Source organism: Pan paniscus, chromosome 3, assembly GCF_029289425.2.
Source record: "Pan paniscus chromosome 3, NHGRI_mPanPan1-v2.0_pri, whole genome shotgun sequence".
Classification (NCBI taxonomy): Eukaryota; Metazoa; Chordata; class Mammalia; order Primates; family Hominidae; genus Pan; species Pan paniscus.
This window is the reverse complement of record NC_073252.2, coordinates 1,288,035-1,304,940: the sequence shown is the minus strand read 5'-3', so window position 1 is coordinate 1,304,940 and position 16,906 is coordinate 1,288,035. Positions and strand designations below refer to the sequence as shown.

Genomic DNA, 16,906 nt, shown 5'->3' with positions numbered 1-16,906 from the left:
GAAGAAGCTGTCCCCCTGGCAGACAAGCTCCGTTGTGGCGGGTGCCGTGGTCCAGGCTGGGATTCAAAGTTTTAAGGCCCCTTCAGCGAGAAGCTGCTGGTGGTTTTGGAGGACATTCTAGGAAGTCCGTGGAGGGTTTGCTGGAAGGATGCTTTGCCCGCCATTTTAATTAATGTGTGCGTCAGAAAGCACAAAGTTCTGGCAGAAATGGTAGATGAGGGTTTTCCTTTTTAAGATGTTTTTGATGCTCTCCACTGTCTCCTAAATGGAGAAAGGTATGTCCTTAAACAGTTTTTCCTCAGAAGCCAGCTGCAGTTTGCACCGTGGTTCACTGCCATGAGCACCACGGGCTCAGTGAGCCACCTCCTCCTCATGGGCCACAAGGCGGGGTCCTAGCTTTCCCAGGGCCCACGCACAGGGGGTCTTGGGGCCTGGCTGAGGGCAGGCTCGGGGTGGGGTCTGGCACAGGAGACAGGGAATGCAGGGGTGGTGACTCCGGGCCTCCCAGCATAGGCAGGCATCAGGAAAGGATTTCTGCGGAGCACCCTGCCACAGGGCCTCTGCTCCAGCTCTCCGCCTGGACGCCTTCCTGCTGCCCCCACGCAGCCCTCATTCTTCAGGGTGCTGTCTGTCCCAGAGCGCAGCTCCTGGAGGGTGAAGGTTCCCTGAAGCTTTGGCTGCATTCCCTTTACCCTGGGGTCCACCCAGGGTCCTACCCCAGCAGCTCAACCAGCAGCTTCTGGACAAACAGAATCCTCCCTGGTTGAGGACTGAGTCTCCCCCCTCACCATCTCAGGGGCCTGCTCCTCCCTCCTCAGACTGGGTCCCCGGCTCACCCTCCATTCCTGGAATCCCCTGTGGTCTGGGTGCCCTCACCAGCACAGCCCCTAGGACAGGTCTCCCGGCTCCTTCCCTCCAGAGTCCACAGCCCCCAGCCCCTTTCAGGTGTCTCCCCACAGGCCCTTCCCTGCTCTTCCTGCCCCCTGAGACCGCCTGCTGCGATGGCCCTGGAGCCCTGCCCTCTGCAGGTCCCCGCTCGGTGGCCCGGGGTGGGGTCCCCCGCTGCGCAGACTCCTATCCACAGTTAGGCCCACGGGGGCAAGGACCCAGACTGCTGCCAGCGGCGGGGAGGGGTGACCCGCGTGGACGCAGCTCTCAAAGGCCACCAGCGCCACCTGAACAAGACCCGTGGCGCGCACGAGGCAGGAGAGCTGGGCGCTCGGCGTGAGGCCCGGGTGGGGGTCGCGAGCGGACAGCCCCGGGCCGCAGGCGGGTCCCCCGTTGCAGTGAGGACAGCGGTCGGGCGCCGGGGGTCCTGGGCCTCGGGCAGGGCCAAGTCTGCACGTGCGAAGACCCCACGGACGGAGCCGCCCAAGCACCGCAAATCCCGCTTTCCGGGACCCACTGTGGGAGGCCCGCAGCGCTGCCCCTCGCCGGGGGCGTCCTGCGCGGCCGGGGGCCTCGGACAGCATCCGCGTCTCGCGTGGGAGGCGCCTGTCTGCTCAGCCGCGGGCCGGGACCCCGCAGGTACAACGCCGCGCGTGCGGCGTCCGGAGAAGTCTGGCCCGGCTGCGGTCAAACCGAGCCCACGTGGACCAGTTCCCCACGGCTGGTTCGCGAGCGGCCTCCGCGCACAGGCCCCGCCCCTTAGCAGGCCCCGCCCCGCCCGATCACAGGGCCCGCCCCCAGCCCCGCTCATCGACAGGGCACGGCTGCGACCCTTAGCAGGCCCCGCCCCACCAGCCCCCAGATCCGCCCACCAGCAGCGCCCCGCCCCGCCCCGCCCCGCCCCGCCCCGCCCCGCCCCGCGGCCCGCGCCTGCGCAGTGGGGCAGGCGCAGTCGGAAGCCGGGCTGCGCGGCGCGGCAGTGTAGCGGCGGCTCCTGTACCCCCAGCGCGGACCTAAAGGGGCTCGGGCCGCTCGGGCCGGGAATGGCGGCGGCGGCCGAGCCCGGGGCCCGCGCCTGGCTGGGCGGCGGCTCCCCGCGCCCCGGCAGCCCGGCCTGCAGCCCCGTGCTGGGCTCAGGAGGCCGCGCGCGCCCGGGGCCGGGGCCGGGGCCGGGGCCGGGACCCGAGCGGGCGGGCGCCAGAGCCCCGGGCCCCGCTGCCACGCCGGGACACAGCTTCCGGAAGGTGACGCTCACCAAGCCCACCTTCTGCCACCTCTGCTCCGACTTCATCTGGGGGCTGGCCGGCTTCCTGTGCGACGGTGAGCGCCCGGGCCCGATGCCTACCCGGCTGCAGCCCTGCCTCTGCCCCGTGGGCGGGAGCCTGAGCGGAGGCGGCACCGGCGCTTTCGGGGGAGTGGAGGGCGGGGTCCCAGCCCTGCTCGCGGGACGTGCCTTCGTGGGGCGGCCGGGGCCTGTGCGCCGTGGGGCCGCTCCAGGCTGCGGGCTTCCTCACCTGGGAGGTGCGGACAGCATCTCCATAGTGCCGCGCGATGGCTGCGACCCAGGGGCTGTGCCTGATGCGAGCGGGACCTCAGCTGGGGTCCCCATGGCCGGCTTCCTCTCCCAGTGGCTGGGGCAGCAGGTGTGGCTAAGCAGGGCTGGCCTGGGCCGCTGGCCTGGGCCCCTGGCCCTAGCCCTTCTCATGCTGTGGCCCAGAGTCCCAGCCTCCTGGAGAGCCAGGCCGGGCCCTGCCGTCCCGGTGCGCGTGTCCCAGCCCTGCTCCACCCAGCTGCCCAGCCCTTGCTGGGGTGAGGACAGCCCTTCCCTGTTCTGGGCCCGGGTGCTCCCAGGGCTGGCTCTCATCTTCCCCCGCGGCAAGCAGGCGGGCCCCGGGGACTACAGCCCAGCCTCTGGAGGGAGCGAGGGACAGGGAGACCACAGCCCAGCCTCCGGAGGGAGCGAGGGACAGGGGGACCACAGCCCAGCCTCTGGAGGGAGCGAGGGACAGGACTGGAGTCCTGGACATTTGACACTTACTGTGTCCTGGCCAGGGACGCTGAGGTGGGAGGGGCTATCCTTAGCCCCAGGCCTTTGCTCTGGGGATAGGGGTCCACTCAGGCCAGGGTCCGCAGAGGAGACTGTCCCCTCACACGGGGATGTCGTCTGTGGTGGAAACGGCATGGTTGTTCTGACCCCCAGGGCTGCACAAGGTGGCCTGGCCCGCCAGCTTCTTTGTCACGTCAGAGCATGGCACAGCCATGCCTGCTGCCTGGGGATGCCAGGGGCTTCCCCAGAGGTGGGGACTGTGCATGTGTGGCTGAGGCAGCTCCCGGCTTGAGGCCAGACTCCGGGTCCCCTCCCCCTTCGGAGGGGGCAAAAGGGCCCTCCTGGGCAGCACCCGTGGAAGAGGGGCCAGCAGCGGTATGGGAAGGAGGGCGCCCTCCCCGCCAGGAGACCTAAGCGTGGGGCGTGGGGTGAGCAGGCCCTGTCTCCATGGCAGAGGAGGGACCTGGGTGCTGCCTGTCCCCCCTTCTCTTGGTGGACCCTGGCCTGCTTCCAGAGCTTTTCTCTTAAGCTGCCAGGAGGAGCTTCTCCTGGTCCCATCTGGAGACTGGGGTGGCTAGGGCTGCAGCAGGTGAAGGGCGGCACCAGCGGGGCCTTCTGGAAGGGCTCCGTGGCACAATCTTCACCCGGGGCTGTCTTGGCAGGTGTGTCACTGGGTGCCCTGCCCACTCCCAGCCCCAGCAGCCTTTGCCCCAGCCCAGGGCTCCTGCCCTCCCTTCTGCCCCGGCCTCACCCTCCTGTCTGTTTTACTGCTGGGGTGTGGCGCTTGCTCCTCTTATGCCCTCCTGAGCACCCCGCCGGCTCAGGTGCTCCCTGGGTCCTGTGCACACAGCCAGAGCTCCTTGGGAGGCTTGGGGCTGTCCACTCCCCAGCGGCTCCTGCCTCCCAGAGCCCTCACCTGCCTTGGGTGGCTCTCGGTCTCAGGCACAGTGCACAGCATGTAGCAGGGACAATTAGGGGTATGCGTAGTTTCGGGGGAGTGAGACACAGATGTCCTTGGTAAAGCCAATCTGCCGAAGGCCGAGAAGCCCCTGCCACCTGGCGAACCTGGTGAGCCCAGGGCTGCCCCTTGAGAGGCCCAACTGCAGAGGCAGGAGGAGCGCTGGGCCCACGTGCAAAGGGGAGGGACTGCTCTCTGGATGAGAGGATACACTCATTGTCCTCCAGGATGGTCAGGACCACCCAGGTTCTTGCTCCTGGGCTCCTGGGCTGCAGGCTCTCTCCAATGAGTGGGCAGGGTGGTGGGGGAACTCGAGGACCACAGGGCCACTGGTGCAGCATGGTGGGTATGGCAGTCGTTGCCCTGGGGCCTCTAACTTCCTGGGTAGGACAGCCATTGGGTAGGACAGGGGCCAACTCACACAGTGCTCATTCCCACAGTCTGCAATTTCATGTCTCATGAGAAGTGCCTGAAGCACGTGAGGATCCCGTGCACGAGTGTGGCACCCAGCCTGGTCCGGGTGAGTGTGGGGCTGGGTGTTGCACCTGCAAGAGGCTGGGGGATGTGTCAGCTCTCGTAGGGTCGAGGCACTGAAAACCTTCATGTCAGACGTTAGTGATACCTGCAGTTGAAAGGCAAAGGTCAGATACTGCTCGGGATTAAAAGGCTGAGCACCCTGCATGGATCTGCAGGGAATGATGGTGATAAAAGCCAGTCCCCGAGGTCGCAAATAGCAAGATCCTGTCCATAGAACGTGCTCAAAATGACGAAACTAAAGGGAGCACAGATGTAGAGAGGTTTCCAGGCGGAGAAGTGGGCGTGGCTGTGACATGCAGCGTGAGGGCTCCTGGGGGGGATGGAGATTTCGGCATCTGGCCGTGACCTCAGTTTGCAAGATCACACACTTGGGGAGCTGACAAAGGCTTCAGGGGGTCTGTTCAATTTCCTCACAACTATGTGTGAACCCACAAGCATCTCAAGGAAGCTTGAATAAAAAGCAAAGGCAGGAAGCCTGGGTGCCTGAGGGTGTCTTGGCCACCACCCTCTCTCTAAGGGCTCTGGGTGGGGCAGGGAGGTGACTGGCCCAGGTCACTGCAGGGCACAGGGGACTTCCCTTCTCTGGTGACAGTGGTGACAGCAGGGACATGTAGGAAGGGCCAGGCTTATTCCTCCCTCAGCTGTCAGCGTCGCCGTCTTCAGACAGAGGCCCCCCAAGTCCGCATTCCCTGATGCGTTCAGGCTGCAGGTGGGGCGCAGGCCGCCAGGCAGGCCCGGGTGTGCAGCAGGACGGGAAGCCAGGCCAGCAGGCGCACCTGCCACTGGCGGGCATCCGGCTGCACCGTCCCCTCTAATGTCTGACGCCCTGTTCCTAATGATGCAGTTCCCCGGGTGTGAGCAGGAGGCCTTAGGCCGGTGGCCCTGGTGGTGGCCGACACCCTGGTGACTACACACTGGCTTGGGCGGCCCCTCGTCATGTGGACGGCCCGAGGCTGCCGCTTTTTAAAATTGATTTTAATGTCTTCTATACTTTGCTAAGTTGGGAAAATATAAGTATGTATTTCAACTGTATGCACGATAGGAAATTTAGAAGATGGATTTAACGGCCGGGCGCGGTGGCTCATGCCCGTAATCCCAGCACTTTGGGAGGCCGAGGCAGGTGGATCATGAGGTCAGGAGATCGAGACCATCCTGGCTAACACAGTGAAACCCCTTCTTTACTAAACAAAATATAAAAATTAGCCGGGCGTGGTGGCGGACGCCTGTAGTCCCAGCTACTCGGGAGGCTGAGGCAGGAGAATGGTGTGAACCCAGGAGGCGGAGTTTGCAGTGAGCCGAGATCAGGCCACTGCACTCCAGCCTGGGCGACAGAGCGAGACTCCATCTCAAAAAAAAAAAAAAAAAAGGAGATATATTTAACAAAATAAAAGTCACCCACCATCCTGGCATGCTCACAGCTTCTATTCTGGAACACGGTCTTTCTCTGTATGCTTTTATTGGGTGTGGTTTAAGTTTGGGGACAAGGGCAAGAGTCAGGAGTGAAGACTTGGTCCTTCTCCGTCCCTTCTCGTGGAAAAGCAGCAGCCCAGCTTTCTCCAACACAGAAACTTTGGTCCACACTCGTTATGGCCTGATTATCTCCCAGAGGGCAGTCCCTGTGTGCTGGGATCTTCCTGGCTCCGAGGAGACAGATGGCAGGCCGTTGACAGAGCCTCGCCTGCCCCAAGGAGGGAAGGGGTGGCAGGCGGGCCTCGCTCCCCTGCGCTAGGCAGGGCTGCTGGGGGAGGCCACAGCCTCCTCCCTGCTTTTGACCAGCCAGGCTGTCCCCAGGACCTGGGGGTGTGGTTGTTCCTGGGGCCTCCAGCTAGCACAGCTGGCTCAGGTTGGGCAGTTCTCAGCAGGAGCGTGAGCTGCAGAGTTGCGCAGGTGAAGAGCGAGGAGGGGTGGCGGGCAGCCTGTGGCCCTTAGCAAGGGTTCTGAGGTGAGGCTGCCCCGCCAGGTTCCTGTAGCCCACTGCTTCGGCCCCCGGGGGCTCCACAAGCGCAAGTTCTGTGCTGTCTGCCGCAAGGTCCTGGAGGCGCCGGCGCTCCACTGCGAAGGTACCTGGAGCCTGCCTGGCTCCCCACCCAGTGTCCTGGTCTCTGCTGCCCAGGGTGGCCCAGCCCACCCCTGCTGTGCAGCTTGTCCGGGGTGATGGGGGAGGCCGAGGGCTGGCCGCCTGGCAGGCCACAGGACAGTTAAAGGATGCAGGGTGCTAGGTGGTGGGGATGGGGCCAGACCCAAGCGCTGGCAGAGGCAGGGGTCCTCCGGGGGCGGCAGACACCTCTAACCCTGCCTGCCCCCCAGTGTGTGAGCTGCACCTCCACCCAGACTGTGTGCCCTTCGCCTGCAGTGACTGCCGCCAGTGCCACCAGGATGGGCACCAGGACCACGTGAGTGTACCGGCCCCAGGGAGCCCTGGGGGGTGGGGCGGGCCCAGCTGCTGACTGCCCCCGCTCCGCAGGACACCCATCACCACCACTGGCGGGAGGGGAACCTGCCCTCGGGAGCGCGCTGCGAGGTCTGCAGGAAGACGTGCGGCTCCTCTGACGTGCTGGCCGGCGTGCGCTGCGAGTGGTGCGGGGTCCAGGTGGGCGCTGGGAAGTGGAGGGGGTGGGGGTGGGGCAGGAGAGGTGCGGGGTTGGGTGGGTGCTGGGAGGTGGAGGAGTTGGGGGGGCGGGGCAGGAGAGGCACGGGGTCCAGCGGGGCGCTGGGAGGTGGAGGGGGCAGGGTAGGAGAGGCGCGGGTTCCAGGTGGGTGCTCGGGGGCGGGCGGCAGGAAGGACACGGGGTCCAGGCTGGGTCTGCGGCGTGTGGGGTCTTTCCCTGGACCTGGCGCACCTGGTGCCCCCGCACCCTGGCTCCGACCCCCCAGCTCAGGCCCTTCTCCCCCCAGGCGCACTCCGTCTGCTCCGCGGCGCTGGCTCCCGAGTGTGGCTTCGGGCGTCTGCGCTCCCTGGTCCTGCCCCCCGCGTGCGTGCGCCTTCTGCCCGGCGGCTTCAGCAAGACGCAGAGCTTCCGCATCGTGGAGGCCGCGGAGCCGGGTGAGGTGCGGGCCGGCGGGGCGCCCTGGGCTGGGGGCTGCGCACTGAGTGAGGGGTCCGTGTGCCCGACCCGCAGGCGAGGGGGGCGACGGCGCCGACGGGAGCGCTGCCGTGGGTCCAGGCAGAGAGACACAGGCAACTCCGGAGTCCGGTAAGTGCCCGCCTCATTCCCCCCAACTCCACTGAGGTCCCCCGGGCGCCCGGGACTCACGGAGCTTACCCGGCCCAGGGAAGCAAACGCTGAAGATCTTTGATGGCGACGACGCGGTGAGGAGAAGCCAGTTCCGCCTAGTCACGGTGTCCCGCCTGGCTGGTGCCGAGGAGGTGCTGGTAAGGGGGAGGCTGGGGGAGGTCTGAGCCCCCTCCCAGGACCGCATGTCCCCGCACCTGGCGCACCTGACCTGGCTCCCCCAACCTGGCGCCCCTCACCCACCTGGCCTCCCCCTCCACGACCTGCCCCCCACTGAACCCCGCCTGACCCCCCACAACTTGGCCCCCCTAACCTGGCGCCCTGCAGGAGGCCGCACTGCGGGCCCACCACATCCCCGAGGACCCTGGCCACCTGGAGCTGTGCCGGCTGCCCCCTTCCTCTCAGGCCTGTGACGCCTGGGCTGGGGGCAAGGCCGGGAGTGCTGTGATCTCGGAGGAGGGCAGAAGCCCCGGGTCCGGTGAGGCCACGCCAGAGGCCTGGGTCATCCGGGCTCTGCCGCGGGTCCAGGAGGTCCTGAAGATCTACCCTGGCTGGCTCAAGTGAGACTGGGCCCGAGGCTCAGGGTCTGCTGGGCGGGGTGGGGGGAGCTCCAGCTCAGGCTGTGTCCCCACAGGGTGGGCGTGGCCTATGTGTCCGTGCGAGTGACCCCGAAGAGCACGGCCCGCTCCGTGGTGCTGGAGGTCCTGCCGCTGCTTGGCCGCCAGGTGCGTACCCTGTGCCTGCTCCCCATGCCGGCCAGACTCGGTGGGGGGTCGCTGTCCCCAGGAGGCCAGGCCACCATCCCAGCCCAGGCGTGGCTGTCCCCGCGGGTGTCCTGAGGTGGTGGGGGCCTGCCCAGACCCGATGCCAAGCTCTACCCCAACAGGCCGAGGGTCCCGATAGCTTCCAGCTGGTGGAGGTGGCGATGGGCTGCAGGCACGGTGAGTAGACAGCCCGTGCTGGGCGTGGCGGTCCCTGCACCTTTTGGGTTTGGACCTGCTGCCCAGGCTTTCCTGCAGGGTGGTGCCGGACATCAAGGCCGGGCTCTGCCCTCCTGACCAGCTCCACCCTGCATCCCCACGGGCCCTGGGGGCTCAGGGCAGCTGCTTCCAAGGTGGGCGAGGAGCCGGGTGCTGACAGCCTGTGCCCTCACCTCTGCAGTCCAGCGGACGATGCTGATGGACGAACAGCCCCTGCTGGACCGGCTACAGGACATCCGGCAGGTCAGTGGGTGTGGACGCCGGCCCCCAGGGAACCAGCAGCCCTCAGCCACAGCCTCTGCCCCACAGGATGGGTGTGCCCCAGACACCGAGTCCTTGGCTAGGCAGCGGCTGTCCTGGCTGACAGGGCAGTGCCCTCTGTCATAAGCTACTTGGTCCCTGCAGGGAGGTCTTGAGCTGCAGACCTCCCCGAGATCCTCGAGGGCAACAGACAGGGGTTGTCCACAGCAAGGAAGCCTCTGTGGCCCCTTTCCTCATTTTCATGTTGACTTAATTCCTGGGAGTGTTCCTGATGCCCTGTTTTGCTGTTTTGCGGGTGAGGAGACAGAGGGCCTGGTGCGGTGGTGCCGTTCTCCCCGGCCCAGCATCCCCGCCCCTCTCCCTGCAGATGTCCGTGCGGCAGGTGAGCCAGACGCGGTTCTACGTGGCAGAGAGCAGGGATGTAGCCCCGCACGTCTCCCTGTTTGTTGGCGGCCTGCCTCCCGGCCTGTCTCCCGAGGAGTACAGCAGCCTGCTGCATGAGGCCGTGGCTACCAAAGGTGTGACCACTGTGGCTGGCCGTGGGCTGCTGGCTGGGGGCAGGGTCGAGCGGCAGGCAGTGGGGCTGCAGTGCTGAGGCTGGCTCCTGCCTCTCCTTGAGCCACCAAGGCCTGAGCTCCGGGTCCAGCCCACGTCTCTTCCTCCAAGAGGCTCTGGAGCCTCTCGCCCTCTGTGGCCCTTCCCCGCGGTGCTCAGCCTCTGCCTCTCCCTCTCCCTCTGGGGGGCCCTGTACCTCCAGGGAGCTGGGAGTCCTGCTCCTGGAGTGGGGCAGGGGTACTTCCTGGGGAGGCTGCCTTTGGGGTGAGATGTCACCCCTGGACAGGCGGAGGGGCCGTCCCTGGCCCCAGTGCTGTGTGTCCTTCGCCTCCCACCGCCCTGACCACAGCCTGCCTTTGCAGCCACCGTGGTGTCCGTGAGTCACGTCTACTCCTCCCAAGGTGAGCTGCCCTGAGGGACGTGGTCACATGAGGCCCAGGGGTGTTCCTGGGGTGAAGTGGGACAGCCCTGGCCCTCACGTAGCACCTGACCTTTCCCTTGGGCAGCCCTGGGCTGGGGAAACGTCCTGGTTTGGTTCCTGCCCTGGCACCGTGGGGGCCACGGGACAGGCCCCCTGAGTCCTGGGCTCCTGCCGCAGGCGCGGTAGTGTTGGACGTTGCCTGCTTTGCGGAGGCTGAGCGGCTGTACATGCTGCTGAAGGACATGGCTGTGCGGGGCCGGCTGCTCACTGCCCTGGTGCTCCCTGACCTGCTGGTGAGTGTGCGGTCAAGCCGGCTCTTCACACACCCCAGGGGGTGGCCAGAGGGAGGTTGGGGTCTGCAGGTGCACAGGCCCCACAGCCAGACTCGCTGTTTGCATCTGGCATCACTTCCTCGAATTCACTGGGGGCTCGTAGGTGCCACCTTGTTTGTGCCTCACAACAGCAGGAAGGACTCTGTTGCCCATTTTACAGCAAGGGGCCTGAGGTCAGAGGGTCAGCGCTCATCCGAGGCTGCCCAGTGGGTGATACCAGCTCCGTGGGGCACCGTGGGGTCAGGCCCAGCTTCCACGCTGCACCTGAGGCCTCCACCCAGTAGGGAGGCCCACAGGACACAGCTCCTGGATGTGCCGGGTCCCGCTGCGGCTGCCTCGCCAAGGGCCAGAGCGTGTTTGTGACCAGCTGTCAGGATCCCAGGCATGGCCCTCCCGGTACAGCCTCAGCCCCACTCCCCCTGCCCGGGAGGCCTTAGGGCCTCTGCTCTCTGCCTGGAGCTCCCCAGGCCAGTCAGTGCAGCTCCCAAACTTTGGACGCTGCCCTTAAGACCCACAGTGCCCAGAAGAGGGGGCACCTGGCAACAGGGCAGGGCTGGGGGAAAGGGGGATCTGGACCATGGAGACAGGGCAGGGCCGAGGGAAAGTGGGGTCTGACCGATGGAGACAGGGCAGGGCCGGGGGAAATGGGGGTCTGGTCCATGGAGACAGGGCAGGGCCAGGGGAAACGGGGGTCTGGTCCATGGAGACAGGGCAGGGCCAGGGGAAACGGGGGTCTGACCCATGGAGACAGGGCAGGGCCGGGGGAAAGGGGGTCTGACCCGTGGAGACAGGGCAGGGCCGGGGGAAACGGGGGTCTGACCCATGGAGACAGGGCAGGGCCGGGGGAAAGGGGGTCTGACCCGTGGAGACAGGGCAGGGCCGGGGGAAAGAGGGTTCTGGCCCATGGAGGGGCTGGAGCCTGGGACTCCACGCTGCACACTGTGCCTTCACATTGGCCTCTCGTCCTCAGCCCATCTAGCCCCCAAAGGGTCCCATGAGGACCCCCAGGTGTCCATGGCTGCTCTACCCCTGAACCTTGACCCTTGACCCTGACCCCAGTCCAGGCGAAGCAGAACTCGAGCAGAATGAGTTGTCTGTGGCTGGGACGGGTGATGCCTGTGGCTCCCTGCTATGCCTCCCTCCTGTGCCCCTACACCCGGCCTTGCCTGGCTCAGGACAGGGTGGCCATCCCCACTGTCCCGAGGATGCAGCCCCCACCCCAGCCCCACTCTCTCTGTGGGCAGAGCCAGGTGTGGGGCCGACACGCACTTTCTCTCTCCCGTCAGCTGCCTGCCCTGGGGTGAGTGGTAAGTGGTGACCGCAGGCGGCTCTGCCTGCCAAGTGGGTCACGAAGCCCCGAGTGTGTCCTTGCCCCCAGCCACGGCCGGCCCCTGTGCCGCTGCCCACCCTGTGTCTGCACCCAGCCTGTGTGTCTCCTGTTGCCCAGCCTTCCCCGCTGTGGGGGCCCCAGCCTCCTGTCGTAGGGTCCCCAGCCTCCTGTCGTAGGGATCCCAGCCCTGAGCCTGCTGTGTCTAGATCCCTGGGTACTGTTTCTTGGGGTTGTGTGTGGGGAGATGGACTCTGTCCTGTGGTCGAGGCACGCCGCGTGCCACCCTGTGAGTTAAGAGCTTTTCTCGGCTGCTGTGTAGGTGGGCGGTGGCCTGGGAGCCGCCATCCTCCAAAGGTGTGCACCAGAGGTCCCCCAGGGGACAGGCCTTGGTCTTGCTGGCAAGGAGTGCCACACAGAGTCCCACGTGGATTTCCAGCCTGGACTCGTGCTGCATGGCCCAGGCGGGTGTGGTTTGTTCACATGCAGCTCAGTGGGCAGGTCTGAGGCCTTTGTGCTGGGAGTGCCAGGCAGCCAGCCGGCTGTCCTCAGTGCCGCCCTGCTGGCCAGCAGCGAGATGGGGTGACCACGCAGCTCATGTGTGAGGCCTCAGATGTGAGGGTGCTGGCCACGCCTTCCTGGGGAGGGGGCTGGTCCAGGCCAGGTGGGCTCAGGGTTGGGGGCTGGGCACTGCCTGGCAACCCCAGCAATGGGGACACCCCACCTTGGGTCCCCATCCTAACCCAGCCCCCTGTCTGTCAGCACGCGAAGCTGCCCCCAGACAGCTGTCCCCTCCTTGTGTTCGTGAACCCCAAGAGTGGAGGGCTCAAGGGCCGAGACCTGCTCTGCAGCTTCCGGAAGTTACTGAACCCTCATCAGGTCTTCGACCTGACCAACGGAGGTCCTCTTCCCGGGTGAGTCCAGCGGGACCCCTGGTCCAGGGCAGCAGCAGGGGCGGGAAGGCCCCCAGGAGGCTGCCACAGCTGTCCCGGCCGGCAGGAGCTCCACGGGGATCCCGTGCTGGGACCTTGAAGTCCTCCACATGGCCAGGACGGGCACTTGAAAAGGAAGAGGCAGCCTGGGTGGGGGATGGGCTGCGCCCGCAGCTGGTGGAGGACACTTCCTGTCTCCCGCTAGGCTCCACCTGTTCTCCCAGGTGCCCTGCTTCCGGGTGCTGGTGTGTGGTGGCGATGGCACTGTGGGCTGGGTGCTTGGCGCCCTGGAGGAGACACGGTACCGACTGGCCTGCCCGGAGCCTTCTGTGGCCATCCTGCCCCTGGGCACAGGTGGGGTCAGCCGTGCAGCCGAGGAGGGGGCCTCAGGGTCTACCCCTTCCTGTGCAGCTTTTGCCGAGGCCTGGGCTGGCTGTCCTCGTGGTGGGGTCTGCACCCAGCTGATGGGCGGGTGGATGTGGACAGATGCTCTGTGTCTGCTTGTGTCCCAGGGAATGACCTTGGTCGAGTCCTCCGCTGGGGGGCGGGCTACAGCGGCGAGGACCCGTTCTCCGTACTGCTGTCTGTGGATGAGGCCGACGCCGTGCTCATGGACCGCTGGACCATCCTGCTGGATGCCCACGAGGCTGGCAGTGCAGAGAACGGCACGGCAGACGCAGAGCCCCCCAAGGTACAGGGCAGCCCGGCGTGGGGTGCCCTCCAGGCTCCTGCATATGACCCCGCTACACGCGTCACAACGGGCGTCCTCTTCCCAGCCACACTCGGGCGTACGCGCCCGCATCATCCCCTCTGCGAAGCGGGCAGTTGAGGGAGACACAGAAAGTGGCCACTGCTGGGGATTGTGCCGAGCCAGCTGGCGACAGAGCCTGGCCAGGACCCGCCCGTGCTGCCCTCTCCTGGGTGCTGGGCTTGGTGCCAGGGTGGTCCTTGCTCTTGTCTCTGCCTGCCGGCAGGAGGCAAGGAACTAGACCTGCCGTTGGGGAGCTCAGGGGGCCTGGTGAGGGCGGCCGGGTCCTGGGTGATGAACGCCCTGTCCCCAGATCGTGCAGATGAGTAACTACTGTGGCATTGGCATCGACGCGGAGCTGAGCCTGGACTTCCACCAGGCACGGGAAGAGGAGCCTGGCAAGTTCACAAGCAGGTACCGGAGCCGCAGGGGCTGCCGCCTGCGGCATACCTCCCTCAGGTCCCCCAGCAGGAACAGGCAGAGGGGCCGGAACCCGGAGGCTGCCTAAGGCGGGGTAGGGCTTCCCCTGGTGATGGGCGACCTGCCCCGTCCTGCAGGCTGCACAACAAGGGTGTGTACGTGCGGGTGGGGCTGCAGAAGATCAGTCACTCTCGGAGCCTGCACAAGCAGATCCGGCTGCAGGTGGAGCGGCAGGAGGTGGAGCTGCCCAGTATTGAAGGCCTCATCTTCATCAACATCCCCAGGTGCTTGCGGGCGGGGCTCCCCAGAGGCTCTGCCCGGCGGGGCCACGGGCGGGCTCAGCCCTCGTCCTGCCTGCACCTACACCTCTGTGCCCGCTCTCTTATGCGGCAGCTGGGGCTCGGGGGCTGACCTGTGGGGCTCCGACAGCGACACCAGGTTTGAGAAGCCGCGTATGGATGACGGGCTGCTGGAGGTTGTGGGCGTGACGGGCGTCGTGCACATGGTGAGCCGCCGGCCGAGTGGGCGGGCGAGCCCAGGGTGGGCGTCCCCGGTCCCCGCTGAGCCCAGCTGGCCTCTCCCGCCCCAGGGCCGGGTCCAGGGTGGGCGTCCCCGGTCCCCGCTGAGCCCGGCTGGCCTCTCCCGCCCCAGGGCCGGGTCCAGGGTGGGCGTCCCCGGTCCCCGCTGAGCCCGGCTGGCCTCTCCCGCCCCAGGGCCGGGTCCGGGGTGGGCGTCCCCGGTCCCCGCTGAGCCCAGCTGGCCTCTCCCGCCCCAGGGCCGGGTCTGGGGTGGGCGTCCCCGGTCCCCGCTGAGCCCGGCTGGCCTCTCCCGCCCCAGGGCCAGGTCCGGGGTGGGCGTCCCTGGTCCCCGCTGAGCCCGGCTGGCCTCTCCCGCCCCAGGGCCAGGTCCAGGGTGGGCTGCGCTCCGGAATCCGGATTGCCCAGGGTTCCTACTTCCGAGTCACACTCCTCAAGGCCACCCCGGTGCAGGTGGACGGGGAGCCCTGGGTCCAGGCCCCGGGGCACATGATCATCTCAGCTGCTGGCCCTAAGGTATGTGGGGTGAGGCTGGAGAGCCAGGGGAGGTGGGCCGGGCTGGGCCGGCCATGGGAGTGGCCAGTGGTACCCAGGTGGTGCTGGCATGGCCGGCTGCGGCTAGGGAGCACTGACTCCGGGAGGGTGCCTGCTTCAGAGGAGGGCTGTGCCAGTGGCCAGGCGGGCCACAGGTGGCACAGGGAGCAGCCAGACAGGTCCCTCCCCTTCCGTGAAATGGGGCTGAGATGGCATCAGCTGCCCGGGGCCCCAGGACGGGGGGCTGCCCGTGTACCGTTCTTTCATCGGCCATGTCACCCTGGTCCTCTGTCCCCTGCCCTGGGACAGGTGCACATGCTGAGGAAGGCCAAGCAGAAGCCGAGGAGGGCCGGGACCACCAGGGATGCCCGGACGGATGCTGCGCCTGCCCCTGAGGGCGATCCTAGGTAGGGGTGGCTGGGGCAGCCCAAGGGCTTGAGCCGTCTCTGTCCCTGCCAGCCTTGTTTTCAGATGGTCTGGAGGCAGCTCCACGTCCACACAGTGGCCGGCCCTGTGGTCGGACCTGGCTACAGCCCTGACCGCAGCATCTTCCAGCGGGACCAGCCCTCATCCCATTGGTGACACATGTTGGTGTCACAGCCCTCATCCCACTGGAGACTGGTGTGCGGGTGGCAGTGTTTCCCCGTGTCCCGGGTGGGTGCAGGGCTCTGGATGGCGAGCCCTCTGCCCTGTGGGGGCCTGGTCCTCTCCTCAGGGGTGGGCACCCATCCCTCTCCCCACTGAGCCCCTTGAGCTGGACAGTGCTGGATGCAGGCCGTCCAGGTGGGTCTGATCTCACTTTGTGCCCCTCGGGCCGTCCCCCTGGCCAGTCCTTCAGAGCAGCAGGCTCCCTGGTGTGTCCCTGCCCTGGCAGACACAGGCTGCCAGTCCCTCCAGCCTCACCTCCCCACCCTGGGCAGCAGGTGTGGGCAGCGTGTGAGGCTGCCGGGTGGTGGTGACTGGTGACTTCCTTGTGTTCAGGGAAGGGAGAAGGTGCCTTCCCTTGTTTTCTGGCCTTGTTATATACAGATGGCAGCTTGGACCTCAGGTACAGCTCCAGGGGCAGGCAGTGCCCAGCTGGACCTGGTGGCCCTTTCCTAGTGCCTCTGCTGGGGGAGGAGAACCTCTGTCCACGTGGAGGCTAAGAGGTCTCAGGTGCTGCCCTGGCAGCACCAGAGTGTGGGCCGGGCCTGAGTGTCTGCCCCTCGGCCCTCAGGGTGGGGCACTTAGCACCCAGAAGGGACCAAAAGCAGGGCATGGCGGTGCAGAGGAGTTTGGGAGGTGTAAACAGCCCATGCACGTGGAGGAGGAGCTGGCTTTCAGCCCCAGACCCCACACTAGCACTTTCCACGCTGCTTGCCCGCTGTTGATGTGCAGTTCCCAGTGCCTGTGTGAGCCGACATCTGCTCAGTCATATCCCTCGTCAGCGTGTGGAGACCCAGCTCCTGCAGCGCCCCTGCTCCCACGCCCCCAGACAGCTTGGTGGAGGGTCCTGCATCTGGGCCAGGCTGGGGTGCACCCAGCCAAAGACAAAGCTGCCTCCACGTGCCCAAGGATTCAGATGGCGCACTGGCCCCGGGAGGAGTCTGACCAAAAATGGAGCCCACTCTGTGGGAAGCCCCTGACTCCCCCACGAGAAACGGTCCCACGGTGCGGATCTCCCCCTTCCCTAGTGGGGCACAGCTGGCCTGGGCCTCCGATGCTGCGGAGCTTTCCTGGGTGTGGCTTTGACCTCAGAAGTGGCTCTGGTTTGGCCTCAGGAGTGTGGCCTGGCCCAGCCAGCTGCAGCCTCCTGGGGGGGCCCTTGATGCCACTAATCCCCCGACCCCCCGCTTCTGCCAAACTGCACAGACACACGCATTGTAAGGCCGCTTGTGGCCTCCAGCGTGCACTCTTGTTTACATCATTGTCATCTTCAAGACCAGTCCTTCGTGATTAGTTTTCCTTGCGAGCTCTGGTGTGGACTGTGGTCTGTATGAATCGTGTGTAACTGTGGTGAGGGGCTTGTCCTGTATGTGAGTCTGTACCCAGGTGGGGTCTGTGCCCTGCACACCAGGCCCCTCTGTATTTATCGCTGCCTGAATGCAACAGTAATTTATATCCAGGACAAATACAGTCTGGGCGTCACTATCCTACCATCTCTTCCTCATCTTTGTGTCAACAACCGAGGGGAGGGGAGGGCCTGGCTTGGCACCCC

General features: G+C 66.3%; 1 protein-coding gene across 1 annotated transcript; it reads left to right on the top strand.

The window, feature by feature from the left end:
* The first annotated feature begins 1,837 nt into the window (after positions 1-1,837).
* On the top strand, positions 1,838-16,844 carry DGKQ (diacylglycerol kinase theta). Its single transcript, XM_034958117.4, has 23 exons — positions 1,838-2,208; positions 4,334-4,413; positions 6,391-6,490; positions 6,738-6,823; positions 6,895-7,020; positions 7,326-7,473; positions 7,550-7,624; positions 7,703-7,803; positions 7,991-8,223; positions 8,298-8,388; positions 8,550-8,604; positions 8,825-8,886; positions 9,272-9,422; positions 9,822-9,860; positions 10,058-10,173; positions 12,302-12,453; positions 12,677-12,825; positions 12,984-13,162; positions 13,533-13,633; positions 13,777-13,923; positions 14,033-14,144; positions 14,539-14,691; positions 15,019-16,844. Exons 1-23 carry the CDS (start codon positions 1,932-1,934, stop codon positions 15,118-15,120), a joined length of 2,835 nt encoding a protein of 944 aa, XP_034814008.3. The 5' UTR covers positions 1,838-1,931; the 3' UTR covers positions 15,121-16,844.
* Positions 16,845-16,906: the final 62 nt, after the last annotated feature.

Excerpts from the sequence above, each read along its gene's own strand:
- DGKQ (XM_034958117.4), top strand. The coding sequence starts at position 1,932 with ATGGCGGCGGCGGCCGAGCCCGGGGCCCGCGCCTGGCTGGGCGGCGGC. Across the intron at positions 12,454-12,676 it reads AACGGAGGTCCTCTTCCCGG|GCTCCACCTGTTCTCCCAGG; the intron begins GTGAGTCCAGCG and ends GTCTCCCGCTAG. Across the intron at positions 14,692-15,018 it reads TCTCAGCTGCTGGCCCTAAG|GTGCACATGCTGAGGAAGGC; the intron begins GTATGTGGGGTG and ends GCCCTGGGACAG.